We start from the raw sequence: 16,702 nt of genomic DNA on the forward strand, positions 1-16,702 counted from the left end.
GCCCCTCCGTGCCTCCCTGGGGCCCGCCTTCCCGCCTCCCCGGAGAAGCTGGGGCATGCTTCTGGTGCCTGGGGCATCCCCCCCCTCGTGTGGTTAGAAACCGGGGGAGGGAAGGTATCTTGCAACTGCTGGGCCCGAATCTCCCCCAGCCAGTTTGGAGATTCCGAGGTGGGGCAGGGGCTTATGTTGCTGCATCCACTGTCTCCCCGCTGCCCTGAGGCTTCAGGTCCCATGATACCCCTGAGGGGCCGAGAGCCGGTAGCCATTCTGAGGACTCGGCCTGGGATGCGGTTCCAGGCACTGCCCTGCTATGTGATCTCGAGCGCCCTCGCCCTCACCGGGCCTGCTTCCCTCTCTGTTAACTTGCAGGGCTGTCTCTGGAGATGGGCGTTCCTCTCATTCTTTCTTGTTCACTGCCTCTGCTTCAGGGCCTGGGGCAGCAGGGCCCCAGGTGGTATGTGGGGGACAGTGGCTCTCCCAGGGCAGGTGGGCACTGAGTTGGGCCCTTTCCCTGCAGTCACTGATCGTCCCTGGGAAGAGCCCCACGAGGAAGAAGTCGGGCCCGTTTGGCTCTCGCCGCAGCAGCGCCATCGGGATCGAGAATATACAGGAAGTGCAGGAGAAAAGGTGGGTGGGATGGGTCCCCTGTCACCCCCAGCCCCTTCCCTGACCCCCGTGCTGTGGCAGAGGTACGCAGGCAGGAGGGAGTGCCCACTCTTCTGCTCCCTGTCCCTTACTGGGGACAGTCAGGTACCTGCTGTGTGTCAGGCCCCAGGGCCAGCTCGTCACCTAACGTGAGATGCCTTCATCGGTTCAGCGGTTCTGGTGGCTCCCCAGGGGGTCACACCTTGCATGTCAAGATGCTGTAGGGGAGAGGGTTCAGGAGTTGCCTGCCCAGGTCACGCAACCAGGGAGAGGCAGAACCAGGATTTACGGCCTGGTCTGTGGGGGTCTGCGGATGCGTCTGTGCGGGCAGGGTGCAGGCGGCACGCCATGCGAGCAGCGGAACAGCCCCTGGGAAGCAGAGGATAGTTCCTGAATGAGTCCTGTCTCTACCACACTGGGGCTGTGTGACCCTGGAAAAGTCACCGTACCTCTCTGAGCCCCACTGTCCCAATCCGGAAAATGAGGACAAGCACATGAGCAACAACCCGGGGCTGCGGCAGAGGTATGGTGTAGAGCGCACAAAGCAGGGCAGGTGCGCTGAGCCCCCCAGAGCGGAGGTGGTGCCGTCCTCACGGCCACGAGAGCCCAGAATCCTGTGAAGCCTGGATTTAAGCCTTGGCTTTGCCATGTCCTAGCTGTGCGTCCCTGGATGGATTCCTTCCCAGCCCTGGACTCCAGTTTCCTTATCCGTACCAGGGATAAGGAGGGTGCTGTCTTACGTGGGCGCTCCATCACTGCCTGTTCCTCTCGTCGGCCAGGCCAGCCAGGGAGCTGCAGGGACTGCTCTGGGGTTGGCCCCTGAGGATCTAGGGTGTGGGGACGAGGCAGGAGGCGCCCGTGACCTTCTCTCACCACCTGGGCCTCGTTCTACCCTTGGTGCCAGGCCCGGTGCTGAATCCCCCCGCTGCCCCCCTGTGCCCCGCAGGGAGAGTCCCCCCGCCGGCCAGAAGACCCCAGACAGCGGGCACGTCTCACAAGAGCCCAAGTCGGAGAACTCATCCACTCAGAGCTCCCCAGAGATGCCCACGACCAAGAACAGGTTGGGGTTTGGGGCACGCCGAGCCAGGGGGCTCGGACTCACCCTTTCCAGTCCCTGCGTGGGCCTGGGGCTGCCTGGGAGCATTGGTGCTGCCACATCAGGGCGTCAGGGGGGCCTGGGTACTCTCACAGGCCCTCCTTTGACACGTACCCATACCCACTGAGAGCTTCATTCATGCCGGGCCCCATGCCAGGCTCCAGATCCAGCAGTGAGCTGGGCACACACACCCCCTGCCTCATGGAGCTGACAGTCCAGTGTAGCATGACCTGATGAGCTATTTCTAGACGGTGCCACAAGAGAACAACAAAGCTGGGGGTACAGTGGGGAATGATAAGGTGGGCGGGGGGTAGATGGTGCTCAGGGAAGACATCCAGAGGTGGGGGAGGCTTCAGCTGAGAGCTCAGTGAAGAGCCAGCCCTGCTAGGACTGGCATGGCAGAAGGAAGAGAAGCACAGCAGGCGCAAAGGCCCTGAGGCGTGCTTGAAGGATTGAAAGAAGGGTGGTATGGTTGGAGCTCAGTGAGCGAGGAGCTGGGCCCCGGCAGACATTGTGCTGGGTGATGTCGGGGATGAGGTCAACATGGTGGGCAGGGGCTAGATCCAGGCTTTGGAAGCCATATTGAGAACTTTGCGTTTTACTCTAAGTGGGGCCAGGAAAGAGCCTTTGGGATTTTAGTTAAGAGGAGTGAGACTTTCGAACCTGACTGTGGGTACGATGTGAAGAGGTGGGGCGGGGAAGAACGGACGCAGGAGGGGCCACCCCTCCCTTCAACGCTGTGGCTCTAGAGGACTGTGCTCTGCTGAAGAGTCAGGCAGGTAAACAGAGAAGCGGGAATGGATGGCAGGGACAGGGAGAGACAGGGCTCGCACACCCAGAGTGAGGAGGTCTATTCCCACCTTGAGAGGAGGAATCAGGGAGGAGACGCTCCAAAACCTTGGCTGAGTTTTGAAAGATGAATTTGCTTTTTGGGAGTTGAGGGAAGGAGTGAGACTCCAGGTGGGAGACACAAAGTCCTGGGCCTGGAGCAAAACTGAGAGGGTTGAGAGTAGAGTGTGGAGTTGGAAGGCCTGGGTCCAAGCCCCTTTCTCCCACCTATGTCTGGGTGACCTTGGGCTGGGCACCCACCCTCTCTGAATGGTGTTTCCTCAGTGTTTCCTCATCTGCAGAGCGGGTCTAATAATGATAGCAATGAGACCACTCGGGCAAAGGCACTTGAAACAGTGCCTGGCCCAGTCAAGCATGCACTAGACCATAGTTTTATTGTTAATAGTTACTATTATTACTGAATACCAAGCCAGGGAAATTAGACTGTATCTGGGACAACGGGGAGCCACGAGAGGGCTTTGTACAGGGGAGGGGCATGCTCAGATCCATGAATTAGGAAGGACAGTGGTGGTGGGGGAGCCTCAGAGGCCTAGGCAGCCGTCATGGGGGGCACAGAGGTACTTGGCTGGCTGCAGGCTGGGCCTCCGGGGCAGGGAACCGGGGTCTGGCTCAGGAGGAGCCCAGAACAGACGTGGGCTCACGGGGTGCTGTCTGGCAGAGCGGAGACGGCAGCCCAGAGAGCCGAGGTGCTGAAGGACTTCTCCCGCTCCTCGTCCAGTGCCAGCAGCTTCGCCAGCGTGGTGGAGGAGACCGAGGGTGTGGACGCAGATGACACAGGCCTGGTGAGAGGCCCAGGGAATGTTGGCTCTCTACAGTGGCCCGGAGGGGGGCTCTTTGGTCCCCGTAGATGCTGCAGGCAGAAACATGAGCTTGGGTGTGACTGAGATGAGATCAGGGGACCCAGTCCAAAGGAACAATGCAGACTAACCCTCCCTTACTGTAAAGCCTTCCATGGCTCCCCAGTGTTGCCCACAGAGCACCCAATCTCTGAGACCGTTGAAGATCTGGTCCCTCCCTACCCCTGCATCTCTCACCACTTCGGCCAATCTGCGCTCCTTTGCAGTCCCTCCAACATACCAGGCTTACCCTACCTCTGGACCTTTGCACTTGCCATTTCCTCTGTCTGGAAGACTCTGCCTGCCTCCTCTTTCCCTCTCTGTCCGACTGACTCCTACTCATCCTTCTTGACTCAGCCTCACATCACCTCTGAAAGCCGCCTAGTCCTAGGGTAGGTTAGGAACCACCCCCACCGCCCCCCCCCCCCCCATTTAATGTTCTCGCAGGCCCCCCTGGGGCTTTGCCCCTAGCACCCTTGTGTCATTCTTCATTCATCAAACCTTTAGTGGCCATGTGTTCCTTGCCAGGCCCTGCTCCAGGTGCTGCAGGTGCAGCAGGGAACAGCAGACCGCGGCCCTGCCCGATGGGGCTCAGACTCTAGGATTGTAATAGTTCTTCACAGTCTGTCTTGCCTCCTAGACCTCACTGTCTGAGGGCGGGAACCGGGCCTGATTTCTCTCAGTGGTTTGGCCCAGGAGAACATCAGTGAATGTTTGCTGAATGAACGCGTGGGGGTGTGTGGTGTAACGGCTGGGACTGTGCCTGTTCCTACTCTGCCCTCCGGGTCTCCCCGGGGCAGACGTTGCTGGGCCCCCATCCTCTTTGCAGGGGCACAAGGGTGAGGGTTTGTGGGTTGCAGCAGGCAGAGGACGCTGGGAGAGGGGAGGGAAGCAAAGCCAGTGCCACGGACGAGGGCTAACCTCCCTTTTCCTCCCATCCCCAGGAGAGCGTCTCGTCCTCAGGGACGCCCCACAAGCGGGACTCCTTCATCTATAGCACGTGGCTGGAGGATAGTGTCAGCACCACGAGTGGGGGCAGCTCCCCAGGTACCAGGCCGCAGACAGCTTCCCCTGCCAGGCCATTCTTGTGGCAGGAGAGGGACAGGGACAGGCACAGAGGGTCGAGACGACTTCTCATGCCCCAGGGGGTGGGTGTGTGATGGGACCTCCCCTGACATAGGGGACAGTGGGTGGGTCATTATCTGGCCTAAGACGGTTGAGGGCTCATGGCTTCTGGAAGGGTCTCGGAGGATGACAGAGGGGTGGGTAAAGACGGGAGTTAAGGGTGGGGCAGGGTCGCGGAGCACCAGTGCCTACCGCCCATCCATGCGTCCATCTCCTTGGTGCCTCCCCGCGGCCAGTGAGGTGGCTCCCTCCTGCCCCCCTCCCCAGGACCCTCCCGGTCACCCCATCCCGACGCCAGCAAGTCGGGGGACCCTGCGTGTCCCGAGATCAAGATCCAGCTGGAGGCATCTGAGCAGCACACGCCCCAGCTGGTACGTGCAGCTGCCAGAGGGCTGGCCAGGGCGGATGTGACCAGCCTAGAGGCTGCCTTGTGGGGACACTCACCCAGGAGGGGGTTAGCTGTTGGGGGAAGGGGACAGGTGTCCAAGGGGACCAGGGGTGGGTGCTGGACCACGAGGTCCCCCTGAGGCCAGGAGGGGTTGGGCTCATCTGGCCTGGGCACAACCAGTGTCTTCTGCTTGCCTGTGTCTCCTGCCCCATGTCTTCACCTATCCTGTCGCCTGCCTCGCTGCCACTCTGTCTGTGCAGGGCTGTTAGCCAGGCTCCAGCTCTGAAGGTGAAACTGAGCAGGTCAGACCCAGTCCTCAGCTCTTGTTTGGGGGGAGAGGGTGGGAGTGGGTGGGAGTGGGGAGGAGGGGGGTGACTCCTCCTGTTCCTCTGTCACTTCCTTGGGCTGAGATCTGTGTACCTGGATTCGAATCCTCTGCTACTTAAATGCTGGGTGACTTGGGCAGGTCATCGGCCCCTCGCCGGAACTCAGTTTCCTTATCTGTGCAGCCGGGCTAATAAATGCTGCCTCACCTCTGCCCACGAGTCAGCGGGAGGATTTGGTGGGAGCCTGCAAGGGACTAGGTGGTTGCCGGGAGGGAGGGGCCTGGAGGGTCCCCAGTGGGATGGAAAGACCCAGAGCCTGGATCTGGGGCAGGCCCTTCCCGCTCCCGTCTCCCCGCATCGTGGTGTGTTCCTCTCTCTTAACCCTGCAGGTGAGGCCGCAGAAGCACAAGGTGAAGACACAGTGTCAACTCCAGGTGGATAGGACCTCTGCCCCCACGGCCAGCACCAGCCTGTGGGCTGTCCCCTGCCCCCGCCTTGGCCACCTGTCTGGACTGTCTCTGCGGGGCGGAGCCATCCGGACCCAGGAGGGGGAAGCTGCTGGCATCATCCCCACCCCCCAGGCTGGGACAGGCAGTGGTCAGTTGAAGCAGAACTCCAGGCCTGGCCTGCCCCCGCTCCGGGCCCTTCGTCACACCCGGGTGCATCTCCGGACCCCTGGGGAGCAGGACGGGAGGGCAGGATTGAGATATCTTGGTGTACACAGAGCCCGTTGCAGAGGCGGTGGGACGTGAAACGTGGTGGGATGGGCACTGGGCTGGGAGTCCTGAGTCCTGGCTTCCAGTATGGGTTCTGCTGTGTGACTTTGGGCAAGTCAGTCTCCCTCTCTGGGCGCCTCTGCTACACGTGGACAAGATTATTTCAGAGGTCAGTGAAGACTGTGATTCCATGCACCTGCCCCAGAATGGGGGATTGTCCTCCCAGGGGCCCCCATTGCCCTCCCTTGCTTCTTGGGCTCCCTGGGACCCCAGGTGGGCTGAGGGGCTGGGAGCTGGCTCTGCCTGTTGCCCCTCCTGGACCCTCAAGCTCTACCACAGATCTGCCGATGCCCTGGCCACTGCCTCCACGTGACAGACAAGTGACCCCCTTAGGGGGAAGGGAGACCTCCCTGGCTTCTCAGCCAGCACCCAGCTTAACCCCTGCCATCCCATGCTCTGGGCACTCCAGGTCGCGGGGTCTCACTGGCCTAGAGTTATGGGCCTCGCCTTTGTGACCCCTCCACCCAACTCCCACGGAGGGGCAGCCAGGCACAGCTGCTGTGAGTCCACATCCTTGTGTGTGTCTGTCCACACTTTTTAGGCACCACGCCAAAGGCCAGCCTTCCGGCCCCAACACCCATTTTGGAAGCCCCCGTGGCTGTGTGTATGTCGGTAACAGTTGTACAAAATAAATTCTATTTATCGCTATTGTACCCCGAGTTGGGCCTGGCTTTGTGTGAACCCTGCCCCGCCCGACTCCGGACAGATCTCAGTGGTGCCGAGGCACCAGCCTGCCCGTCCCCCGCACCCTACCCTTCGGAGCTGCTAAGCTCTGGGGGCACCTCCGCGGTCGAACCACGGGTGCTGTGACCACCGGGCGTGCTTCCTTTCCACCGTGCTGCCCTCCCCTCCACCCTGTTCCCCTTCTCCAAGGGGGGCGGGGAGGGGTGGAGAATACAGCTCTGAAGTCAGGCAGACCTAGGTTTGAGTCCCCGCACCATCTCTTACTAGCTGGGTGGCCTTGAGAAACTTGAGCCTCAGTTTCCACTTCTGTGAAATGGGAGCGGTAGTACCTCTCCCAAGGGTTTGTGATGAGGGTTCGCTGGGCCGGTGTATATCAAATACCTGGCACAGCGTCTGGTTCACGGTGGGTGTTCAGAGACCAGCTTCCCTCTCTCCTTTCTCTTGCTCAGTGAAGTCCAAGAATTTCCTCAATGTGGCCACCAGGGGGCGCCAAGGGATCGCTTACCAGGACTGATGGGGGCAGGGGTGGGGGCTCAGCCGCACATGGCAGTTACAATCAAAGGTACTGAGTGACACGGGGTTGGGGGCGGGGGGGGGGGGGGGTCATGTGCACAAGGCGGGGCCCAGGCTGGGTGAGGGAGACATGGAGAAGACTCTGCAGCAGTGGTGACGGAGCATCCTGGAAAGGCTTAGGAAAGTGTCCCTAGGGCAGGAAACTGCAGGTGCAGAGGTATGGAGAATGGAACTGGGAAGGTAGCAAACAGTTCTGAGTGATGGGAAGGTGACAGGGTAGAGATGAAGCCAGGGGCCACATGGCCTTGAATGCCAGGTCAAGGGGTCTGTGCTGAGGGCAGCGGGGAGCCATGGAGGATATGAAACTGGGAGGGATTGTCATAGCAGTTGGGAACTGCTGGTGTAGACCAGCTGGGCAGTGTCAGGCAGGGAGGGGAGGATCAAGGTGGCAGATGTTGGGGACAGAGGGCAGGAGGACAGTGGACAGGCCTGGAAGGACGGGGGTCGGGTGGGGCGTGAACATCTGGGCGAAGGACCTGATGGGATGTGGGGCTGAGTGGGGAGTCCAGCCTGGGTACTGGGTGAGGGGGGCCCCCTCTGAGGATGGAGTGCAGGAGCAAGGGCAGCCTGGATGCCCACGTACCCTGGCCTCCCTGACAGTTTTGCAGCCCCCTCCCCCCCGCCACCAGCCCCCACGCCCTCCCCAGGACGGCGGTAAGTGCACCCACTGCCATGCTCTTCCTGCCAGGGCCCTTCTGTGGCGCTAGGATGTCTGGGGCCACCCGGGGGCTGTGACTCACACCCGATGCCTAACCGCATCCACCTGGTTTGGCTCTAGGCTGCCCTGGGCTCTGTGGGTCCCCTACTAGCCCCAGCCCTTCCCTGCACAACCGCATCCCAGTTCTCCAGCCATCGCACCCCCTCCCATTCTCCATCTCTGGTCGGGTCTCCTCCCATCCCACCGCCGAAGGGCCGGCAGCCACAGTTCAGCACCAAGGTCAGGAGCTTGGCTCTGAGTTCCTTTATCTCCTCTCCGTGCGAGTTGGGGCACATGATTTTGGCTTTCTGGGCCTCAGTTTCCTCAACTGTACAGTGGGAACGCTAAACCCTGATGTGAAGATTCAAAAGTGCACCCTGGCACGTGATAGGCTCTGAGAAATTGTGTGCGTGTTGGGAGTGGGAGCCGTGATTAGTCATGAATGGGAACCAGACCTACAGCCCACATCAGAGGATGTGGGGTCAGCTTTCTGTGTGGACGATGGAGTGATCGGTGTCGGGCCTGACACGGGCGTCCGGACACGAGGCTTTGGGAACATACGATTGCGGGTTGCTTCCTTGAGCCTCAGCTCCCCAGGCTTTACTGGGACTGACGATCCTTTTATAAAAGAGTCTGGGCACCCCTGCTCGTGGCCCTTATTCCCTCGTGCAGCTCCGACCCACAGCAGGGCTAGAGCACTGGGGGCTGTCGTGGCAGAAGCAGACCTTGCCTTTGCCCCCCTGTCTGCCCGGTCTGTGCCGGCCCCCCATCTGTGGCAAGGGCAGGCCTCTGGGCTGGCTTTCAGGCTGGGTCCCAACCCACACCCACCTCTCCAGGCTCCAAGATGGGGCCAGGGGAGGCTGAGGAGGAATCTGGCCTCTGGGATCAAAGTGTCCAACGCTGTTTCTCTTGTGCCTGCGCCAGTGCCGTGCTCACTCTGGGCTCCGAGGTGGGGAGGGCGAGCCAGGACACTGACCCGAGGCTGGAATTAGGGCTTGGGTGGGGGGCACCAGGCTCCGGGAAGCACTGGACTCTACTTAGAAATAGCTCTGGTGGTGGAAATGGCAGCCAGAGGTTTCTCCAGACGCAGGAGGCAAGAGGCCTCCCGTGGAGGGACTTGGGCACCTGGCTGACCTACCGTCCCCGTCCCCCGTGCCTCAGAGCTGGTACCTGTCTCTCCAGGCCTCAGGTTCGTTGCCTGTCAAAGGAGGACAAAGCCTTACCTATTGGTGTGAAAAGACTGTCATGGCTTCTAGGGTGCCTGGCCTAATAGGAGGGGTCCTCCCCTGTCCCCTGGGGTGTCCCTGGACATTCATGGTTAACCCTGAGGCGACTTTGCCAAGGAGACGGCCGCAGGCTCAGGCCCGCCCAGTGCCAGGGGACGGGGACCTGGATGTTCTCTACTGCTTAGGCCACAGGGGGTACTTAGCCAGGGACCCTGGAATGTAGAGGTCCCTCCCTCCCTGTACCCGCCCTGCCAAGGGGACAGCCAGGGACGGAGTCTCCTGAAATAACCAGATCTGGTTAGTGAGGCTAATTTTAAAAGCCACTCTGGCTGCCCCATAGGCCCTTCTGGGAAGCCATGAATATCCCTGTGTTGCCCCTGGGAAGCAGGGTGAGGGGAGAGTGGCAGGGGCTGGGGCTGGACTCCCACTCCTGTTAGTGCGGGAGACCCCAAGCTGCCTCCCAGGGCCTGCCCATCCGGGACCCAGAGTCCCAGGCCCAATGTTGGGGCTCGGGGGCCCAGCCTCTGTCCCGATCCACTCAGGGCGAACTCCCGTGGGCTCTCAGGACCCTCCAGCACCTGCACTGGTCTCCCTGAAGCAGCACTGGACGGGGGGACTTAAGCTCTCTGGCTCTCTCCCACTGTCTCCATTGCTATGTTCATCTCTGGATCTCTGCCTCTCCCTGTCTCTGACGCTCGAGGTCCCTCTTTGCAGCGGTGGCTCTGTCCCTCTCTCTTGGGGCCCATCGTGAAGGAGGTCAGACAGCATTCCTGACAGTCCATAGGCTGGACTCTGTGTACCAGGTGGGAGTGGGTGTCCACCTGGGAGCTGAGGGCCCGGTAGGGGAGGACAGCAGTCCTGGGGGCGGACAGGAGCTATAACTGGGCAGGCAGGGGGCCATGTCCAGGCACGACATGGGCCATCTGGACAGGTGCCAGCAGAAGGAATGAGCTCCAGGGGTAGGATTGCCAGATTTAGCAAGTAGAAACACGGAGCCCAGTTAAACTTGAATTTCAGATAAACAAGAAATAATTTTTAGTTTAAGTACACCTCATGCAATATTTGGGACATACTTATACTAAAAAATCATTCCTTGTTTATTTGAAATTCAAGTTTAACTGGTCATCCTATATTTTGTCTGGCAACCCTATCCTGGGAGGCTCTTGGAGGGAGCGGAGAGGTTTCTTAGGAATGACAGGTTTTATACACAGACCGTGGGAGCCCCAGCCTGGTGGGGGTAGCACAACCATACCCCAGTGTCACAGCGCGGGCACACCTCCTGCCCAGAGAGATTTCAGTTCTCTGGGGGTGGGGACAGTCCTTGGGAGGCCGTGACCCCGACATCAGTTACCTCCTCAGTGGAACCATGGACCTCAGAAGGGAGGGTCTGTGTACGTTCTCTGCTGAGCCCCGTGCCTAACCCAGGGCCCGGCACATAGTAGGGGTTTCATAAATACTTGCTGAATGAAGAATCCTCCCGACCCACCCCCATGGGGATGGGGATGCTTGGCCAGCAGGGGGCTCCAGCAGCCTACCTCCCAAGCTCCTTGAGGCTAACTGGTGAGTGCAGTGACCCCACCCTGGGGACTCCCAAAGTGCGCTGCAGGAAGAGAGTGAAGGGGCAGGCGGAGAGAGGAGGCCAGTTTTTCCCTATCACACCCCTGCCCCAGACCCCAGTTGCAACTCGGAGTTCAGCCTGGGCAAGAGTGTGGAGGGGGGTGGGGATGAGGGCAGGGTGACTTTTGGCTTCTGGCCTTGGGGGGCTGCTTGGGACTAAGGTGGAGGGGCAGGCCGCAGGGGTGTTGGCAGGGCTCGTCTGCAGGGCACTGGGACAGCCAGGGGGATTCCTGGGACCCAGAGGGTTGTGAGTTCTTGTTTCTGGAGAGCTGAAATGGGCATTTTCCCGTGGACTATCAATCTCAGGGGTCTCCCTGGAGGGGATGACTATGCCCTCCCACACCTCCCCAGGAACAGAGTCCCTTAAGTAGCCTTTTCATTCACTCACTCATTCATTCATTCATTCGCTGACTCACCCACTGTCACCATTTGCTGAGAGGAACTCACTTCGGGTCTGGCGCTAAAGGACCTTAGCTACTTGGCTGGGCTCGAACACCTGTTCCACTGCCTGCACTTGCCGCCGGCTCCCGGTGGATCCTGGGCAAGAGACCGAGGACCTTGGTTTTGCCCTCCCTGCGGTGGGGTCGACGCCAGCAGCTCCCTCCCGGGGTAACTAAAGACAGGAGTTGATGCCTGCCCACGGTAGGTGCCGCAGGAAGGGGGCCCTCATGGTCACTGTCATTATCATCAGTATCATTTCGAGGTCCCTCTGGGCTGGGCAGGGAGCTGTCACTGGCCCCGAGGCCCTGGCTTCATGGCCAGTGTCACCCTGAGGCCCCACCTCCTCTCAGGGGTTTCAGCCACCTCAGCCCCCATCCCTCCTTTTCAAGAAATGTCATCTCTTCCAAGGTGTCTGTGGCTTCTAGATGCAGCAATGAATCCTTCAGAGAAAAGCAAAGAGATGGGGACAGAGCCTGGAGCGGCCGTCGGAAGGCAGGGCTTGGGCCTGGCCCCCTCTAACCTGCGCGTGAGCTGGAGCTTGTCCCTTCCTGCCCTGGGCCTCGGTTTCCCCAGTTGTACGGCGAGGGTGTGGGGCTGGACATCCTCCATGCCCGGGAAGGGACCTGTGTGGCATCCTGTTAGTAACGGTTTAGCTCCGAGCCTATAATCACATCTGCCCTGGGAAGAACTAACACAGCGTTTCTTTAAATTGGGCTCTAATTGCGGCTTTTAGTGGAGTCAGCTGCTCCCCTCCCCCAGCTGCTCTGAATCAGGGAGGTTGTCCCAGCCTGCCCCGCCAGGCCCGGGAGTCCCCTGAGATTACTCTGGCTGTCACTGAGCCGGTGACGGGTCAGGGACTGATGTCTCGCGAGGACCTACTGTGTGTCATGCCCTGAGCCGGGCACTTTCCCTCCAGAGGACTCTGGGTCACCTCACTACAATTGTGGGCGGCAGGGGCCACTGAAACCACTTTTCAGAGAGGACATTGAGGCACAGAGAAGTGTAGTCACTTACCCAAGGCTGCTCAGCTAGGATGTGGCAGAGTCCGGATTTGAACCCAGATCTGTTGGATTCCAGGGCTTTGTTCTCAGCCTGAAGCTGAGATGTGCCCTGCCCCGGCTCAGTCCAGCCTCCCTCGTGGGGGGCTCTGCAGGGGCAGCCAGCATGGCCAGAGCCCCGGTCGCAGCCTTCTCCGTCCACAGGTGACCACAGCTGTTCTGCTTCTTCCCTACTGGCTAGGACTGGAGAACAGGGTGTCGGTGGACGTGGCCAGAGGCAGCCCCCCTCTCCTCGGGTGGGGCAGGGGCCTGTGGTTTCCCTGTTTGTTCTGGAGATCCCAGCCGCTTCCCTGAGGAGACAGCTAGCGGTTCCCAGGCCACAGCCCCTCGGGTGGAGCCAGACCGCGGCTGGCCAACCTGGGAGCACTGCCCACCAGCCCCACTGGGGTCTGCCAGGCCCTGGCGCTGGGTGGTCTGGGCAGGGGCCAGGAGGGGCCTCGATCTGGGCTGCGGGACAGGAGCCAGGCTTGGAGTCAGGCTCAAGGCTGCCCTGCCAGGGACTCGGAGGGCTCCCGAAGGCTGGGGATGGCTGGACAAGGGGTAGAGGCAGGCATGGGGCAAACATTGTCTTGAGGGGAGCCCAGGAGGGAAGGCCCCAGGCCCCAGTTCCATCTGAGGGCCCCGAGAGAAACATCCATCCCCTTCGGGATTGTCTCCTTTGGATGGCTTCCACTCAACCATTGAGCTGGTTCAGACAGGAGCCTACCTTAGAGGCTGGTGGAGAAGACAGGGTGGCAGGCAGAAGACCTAGATCCCAGCTCTGCCCGCCTCTGGGCCTCAGTTTCTCCATCTGTACCATGGGAAGGGGACAGGACTCCACGTTTGACAAGAGCTCCTCTGGCTGGGTAGGCAGGAGTTGGGGGGGTGGGTAGCCCAGACTGGAAGGATCTCAGTTGTTCCTGGATTTATTTTCAGAAGCTTCCGGCACCACCTCCCTTCCTCCCTCTCCCACCTTGGAGGAATCCCAGAAGTGAACACCTGCTGGAGTGAAAAAGGCTCCTGTGGGTTTTGGAGCCTGATGGACCCCGGTTCAAATCCTGGCCACGGGCTGGCTGTGATCCTGGGCCCATCACGTTCTCTCTGTGCCCTGCAGCTTTAAATACCGTCACGACCCTCCTCCTTGTGTCTCTAGCTGAGCTCCTCCACTGAATCCAGACTCATCCTTCCCAACTACCCACGGGCATGTCCACCCCCGAGTCCAACGGGTATCTCTAAGCCAACGTGAGCCAAACCACTTCTCTATTTTCCCTCCAAATCTCTTCCCCCATGTCCATAAATGCACTCCTCCCAGGTGCCCAGGCCAAAAGCTCAGGGGGCATCCCCGGTTCCTCTACTTCCTCTGCTCCCCACATTCAGTCCCTCAGCAAGCCCTGCTGGCTTTAAGTCCCAAACTTGTCTGGGATCCAGCTGCTTCCCGCCACCACCACACTTAGCTGGCCCAAGCCAGCTCCACCCCCAGCGACAGCAAGGCCTCCAGACTGCCTCCAGCGTCTACTCCTGGTGTTCCCGGTTCTTCCTCTGCACGGCGGCCAGAGTGATCTTTCCAAAGCACAAACTGGACCACGTCACCTTCTGTGTCTAAGCCATTTTAGTGTGTGACTTCAAGCTGGTGTCTGACCCTTTCTGGGCTGCCTTCCTCCCTGGCCTCCAGCCCTGAGCGTGGTCTGGGGGACTGTGGAGAGGGGCCTGTGCCCCAGGAGATCCCTCAGGAGCGAAGGCAGACAAAGGGCACACGAAGCACCAAAACTTGCCATGAGGGAAGATGCCAGGACGGCATCTGCTCATGCCCGGGGAGCGGGCAGCAGCCCCTCAGGCCTTGGCCCCGGGGGCTGTGGGAGGGAGCGGGGTGAATGGTCACATCTCACGCTCCTCCAGATCCTGCCTCAGGACCCTCCTGCACTCTGCCCCGGCCAACGGTCCTCAGGGCTCAGCCTCTCAGCTGCCATCCTCTCCCAACCAGGTGGCCTGAGTGAGCAGGAGCCTAATCACAGGGCCCTCAGCCAGGGTGTGCAAGCCCAGGCTGCCCTCCGATGCCCTGGAGCCAGCCACCCTGGCGGGGGCAGGTGGGGACAGAGGCTCTGCTGGCAGCCCACGGGCATTCCCCACCAGGACAAGGGCCCAGGATCTCCGCCCGTGATGTCCCGCCCCTGCCACCTTTGCAGTGACACTCCCGACCTCTCCTGGCTGCTCACCATGCCCAGAGGAGGTCTGGGCATGATTGAATCCCGCACTGGGGCGCCACGGCGCTCAGCTTCCTGTCCTTCGTCCCTTGGTGGTGTGTGACTTTACATAAAGTGACCAGTTTCTCTCTGCTTCCGTTTCTTCCTCTGTAAAATGGAGACAGAAACAGTCCTGCCCTCTCTGAGAGTGGTGGGGAGGCTAAATAGGCTAAGTGCCCTGTGAGGCACCAGGAACAGTGCCTGGCACTCTGGGGACACCATAGAAATGTTCGCCCGCGTGCCTTGGCTTGGGTTCCTGCTACCTCAACGATCGTAGGCCTCTGTTCCCGCGGGTAGGAGGGACACGTGGCCCTGGCTGGTGGCAGACTCCAACCCGCCTGCCCCCCGCTTGGCTGGTGGGGCACGTGTGTCCTCCCCATCCTGAGGCCGGCGCAGATGGCTGAGGAGCAGGACTCCATGGCCTGGAGTCATGATCACGGCGGCAGCACAAGGAGGCCCCAGGGAGCCACCCAGAAACTCGGGAGCCCAAATCCTCTTCTAAGAACTTAATCTCCCCAGCCCACCCTCCCCACCCCCCGATCGGCTGGTGCTAGATCTTGGTGGGAGGTCTTGGGTTAGCCACCAAGGCTAATTATAAACTCTGCTGGCTTGGGGCTCTTACTCCCCCATCGAAGGGCTTCTGCGGCTGATGGGGCCTGGCTTGTTTTCCTTGAAGGGATTAGCACCCAGAGGCCAGGGAGGGGACACGGGCTGGGAGTCAGGCACACCTAGGTTCAACTTGCAGCTGTCACTTACAAGCCATGGGCCCTGAGCAGGTCACTGTGTTCTGCCATGCCTCACCCTTCTCATCTGCGAAATGGGGATGATATTGCCCACCTCACAGGATGGTGGGGGGCGTGTACGTGACACATGTGCCCGCAAGGTGTCAACCTCACTGCAGTTGATGTGCTGCTCCCTCCGTCCCTCAATATCAGCGCAGTCAGTTTGCTGACCAACTATTCACTCACCGGCTGCTCCAGCCGCCTTCTGGACAGGTAGGAGCTGGGACTCTCAGGCACATATTTGGGGTTTGTTCCCTCTTCCCGTCTCCATGGGCCCAGCTTCTCCTGCCTGGTCCACCGTCACAGTTTCTTTGGGCAGCCATGATGATCTTTCAAAAATGAGGCTCACTCCCAGGCTCCAGAACCTTCCATGGCTCCCCAGGGTCTTCGTTCACCTCCAGCTTCTTGGAATGGCATTTGAGACCTTCCTGCCCATCTGTCCCCACAAGGTCTCCTCCGGAATCCTCTCTGTACCCCCACGTTCTGCCTCAGTGCTCCTTGGCCCGTCAGGCCCCAGCCTGCTTGCTGCCCTCTCTGCCTCAGTGCCCGCCCCACCGTGCCCCCTGCTGGTTAGCTGCCCCCACAGCTCCTTGCTTCGCCTGTGCACTGGGATTGCTTCTGGCCATCTTGTCGTGAGACGTGAGCTTTCCAAGGACAGAACCATGGCCCATTCACAGGCATGGGTCCCGAGCTCTGTCTCCACCTGGACCAGAGGGGTAACGTCTGCCGAAAGGGGCTTAGTGTGAGTTCCTTGAGTGCTGGGGACGGTGGCAAACAGGAGAGCCACACGCTGGATGGGCCGCCATCTCTCGGCTCAGATCAGCCACTGCCCTGCAGAAACGTGCAGCCGTGCCAGCCAGACCTTCCAATTTTTCGAAAAAGCCAGAAGTCCAAATATCACGTGATGTGAAATCTCCCAATGTTTTCAAACACCCTGAGGATGTAGTGATGTCTGGGGAGCGAGTGAGCATAAGCTCCGAGAGTCCATAATGCTGAGGTTGGAAACCTGCTCCAAAGCTGAAGATGTCACTGCTCAGCCTTTTTTGCATCTAGGTGGTCATGTGACCACTTCTTACCAACGGACCATGAGTGGAGGTGACGTGTGGCACTTCCAGGAAGAAGTGGCTAAAAAGAGGGTCCCCCCCCATCGATGTGCTGCTCACGCAGAACCTCGGTAGTCCCAGTGAGATGGTGCATCCGGGACTTGGAGGAGGCAGAACTACGAGGTGGAAAGAGCCTGGGTCCCAGACGCCCGACCAGAGGCACCAGATGTTTAAGATAGAAATAAACTCTTCCCGTGTTAAGTTCCGGATTTATCTTTCACAGAAGGCAGGGTTATCTGGATGAATACATGTGGAGTTGCC

At 60.2% G+C, this 16,702-nt stretch overlaps 1 protein-coding gene across 1 annotated transcript in view; it reads left to right on the top strand.

Moving 5' to 3' along the window:
- The window catches only part of RAP1GAP (RAP1 GTPase activating protein), a 50,431-nt gene extending 43,737 nt beyond the window's left edge, over positions 1 to 6,694 (top strand). The window contains 7 exon segments of the mRNA XM_053898847.1: positions 518 to 627; positions 1,592 to 1,705; positions 3,249 to 3,372; positions 4,371 to 4,473; positions 4,819 to 4,922; positions 5,655 to 5,811; positions 5,814 to 6,694. Coding sequence (XP_053754822.1) covers positions 518 to 627; positions 1,592 to 1,705; positions 3,249 to 3,372; positions 4,371 to 4,473; positions 4,819 to 4,922; positions 5,655 to 5,811; positions 5,814 to 6,496 — 1,395 coding nt within the window. The 3' untranslated portion in view covers positions 6,497 to 6,694.
- Positions 6,695 to 16,702: the final 10,008 nt, after the last annotated feature.

This window comes from Panthera pardus, unplaced genomic scaffold (genome assembly GCF_024362965.1).
Source record: "Panthera pardus isolate Hobbes unplaced genomic scaffold, ASM2436296v1 HiC_scaffold_11, whole genome shotgun sequence".
NCBI classification, from domain to species: domain Eukaryota; kingdom Metazoa; phylum Chordata; class Mammalia; order Carnivora; family Felidae; genus Panthera; species Panthera pardus.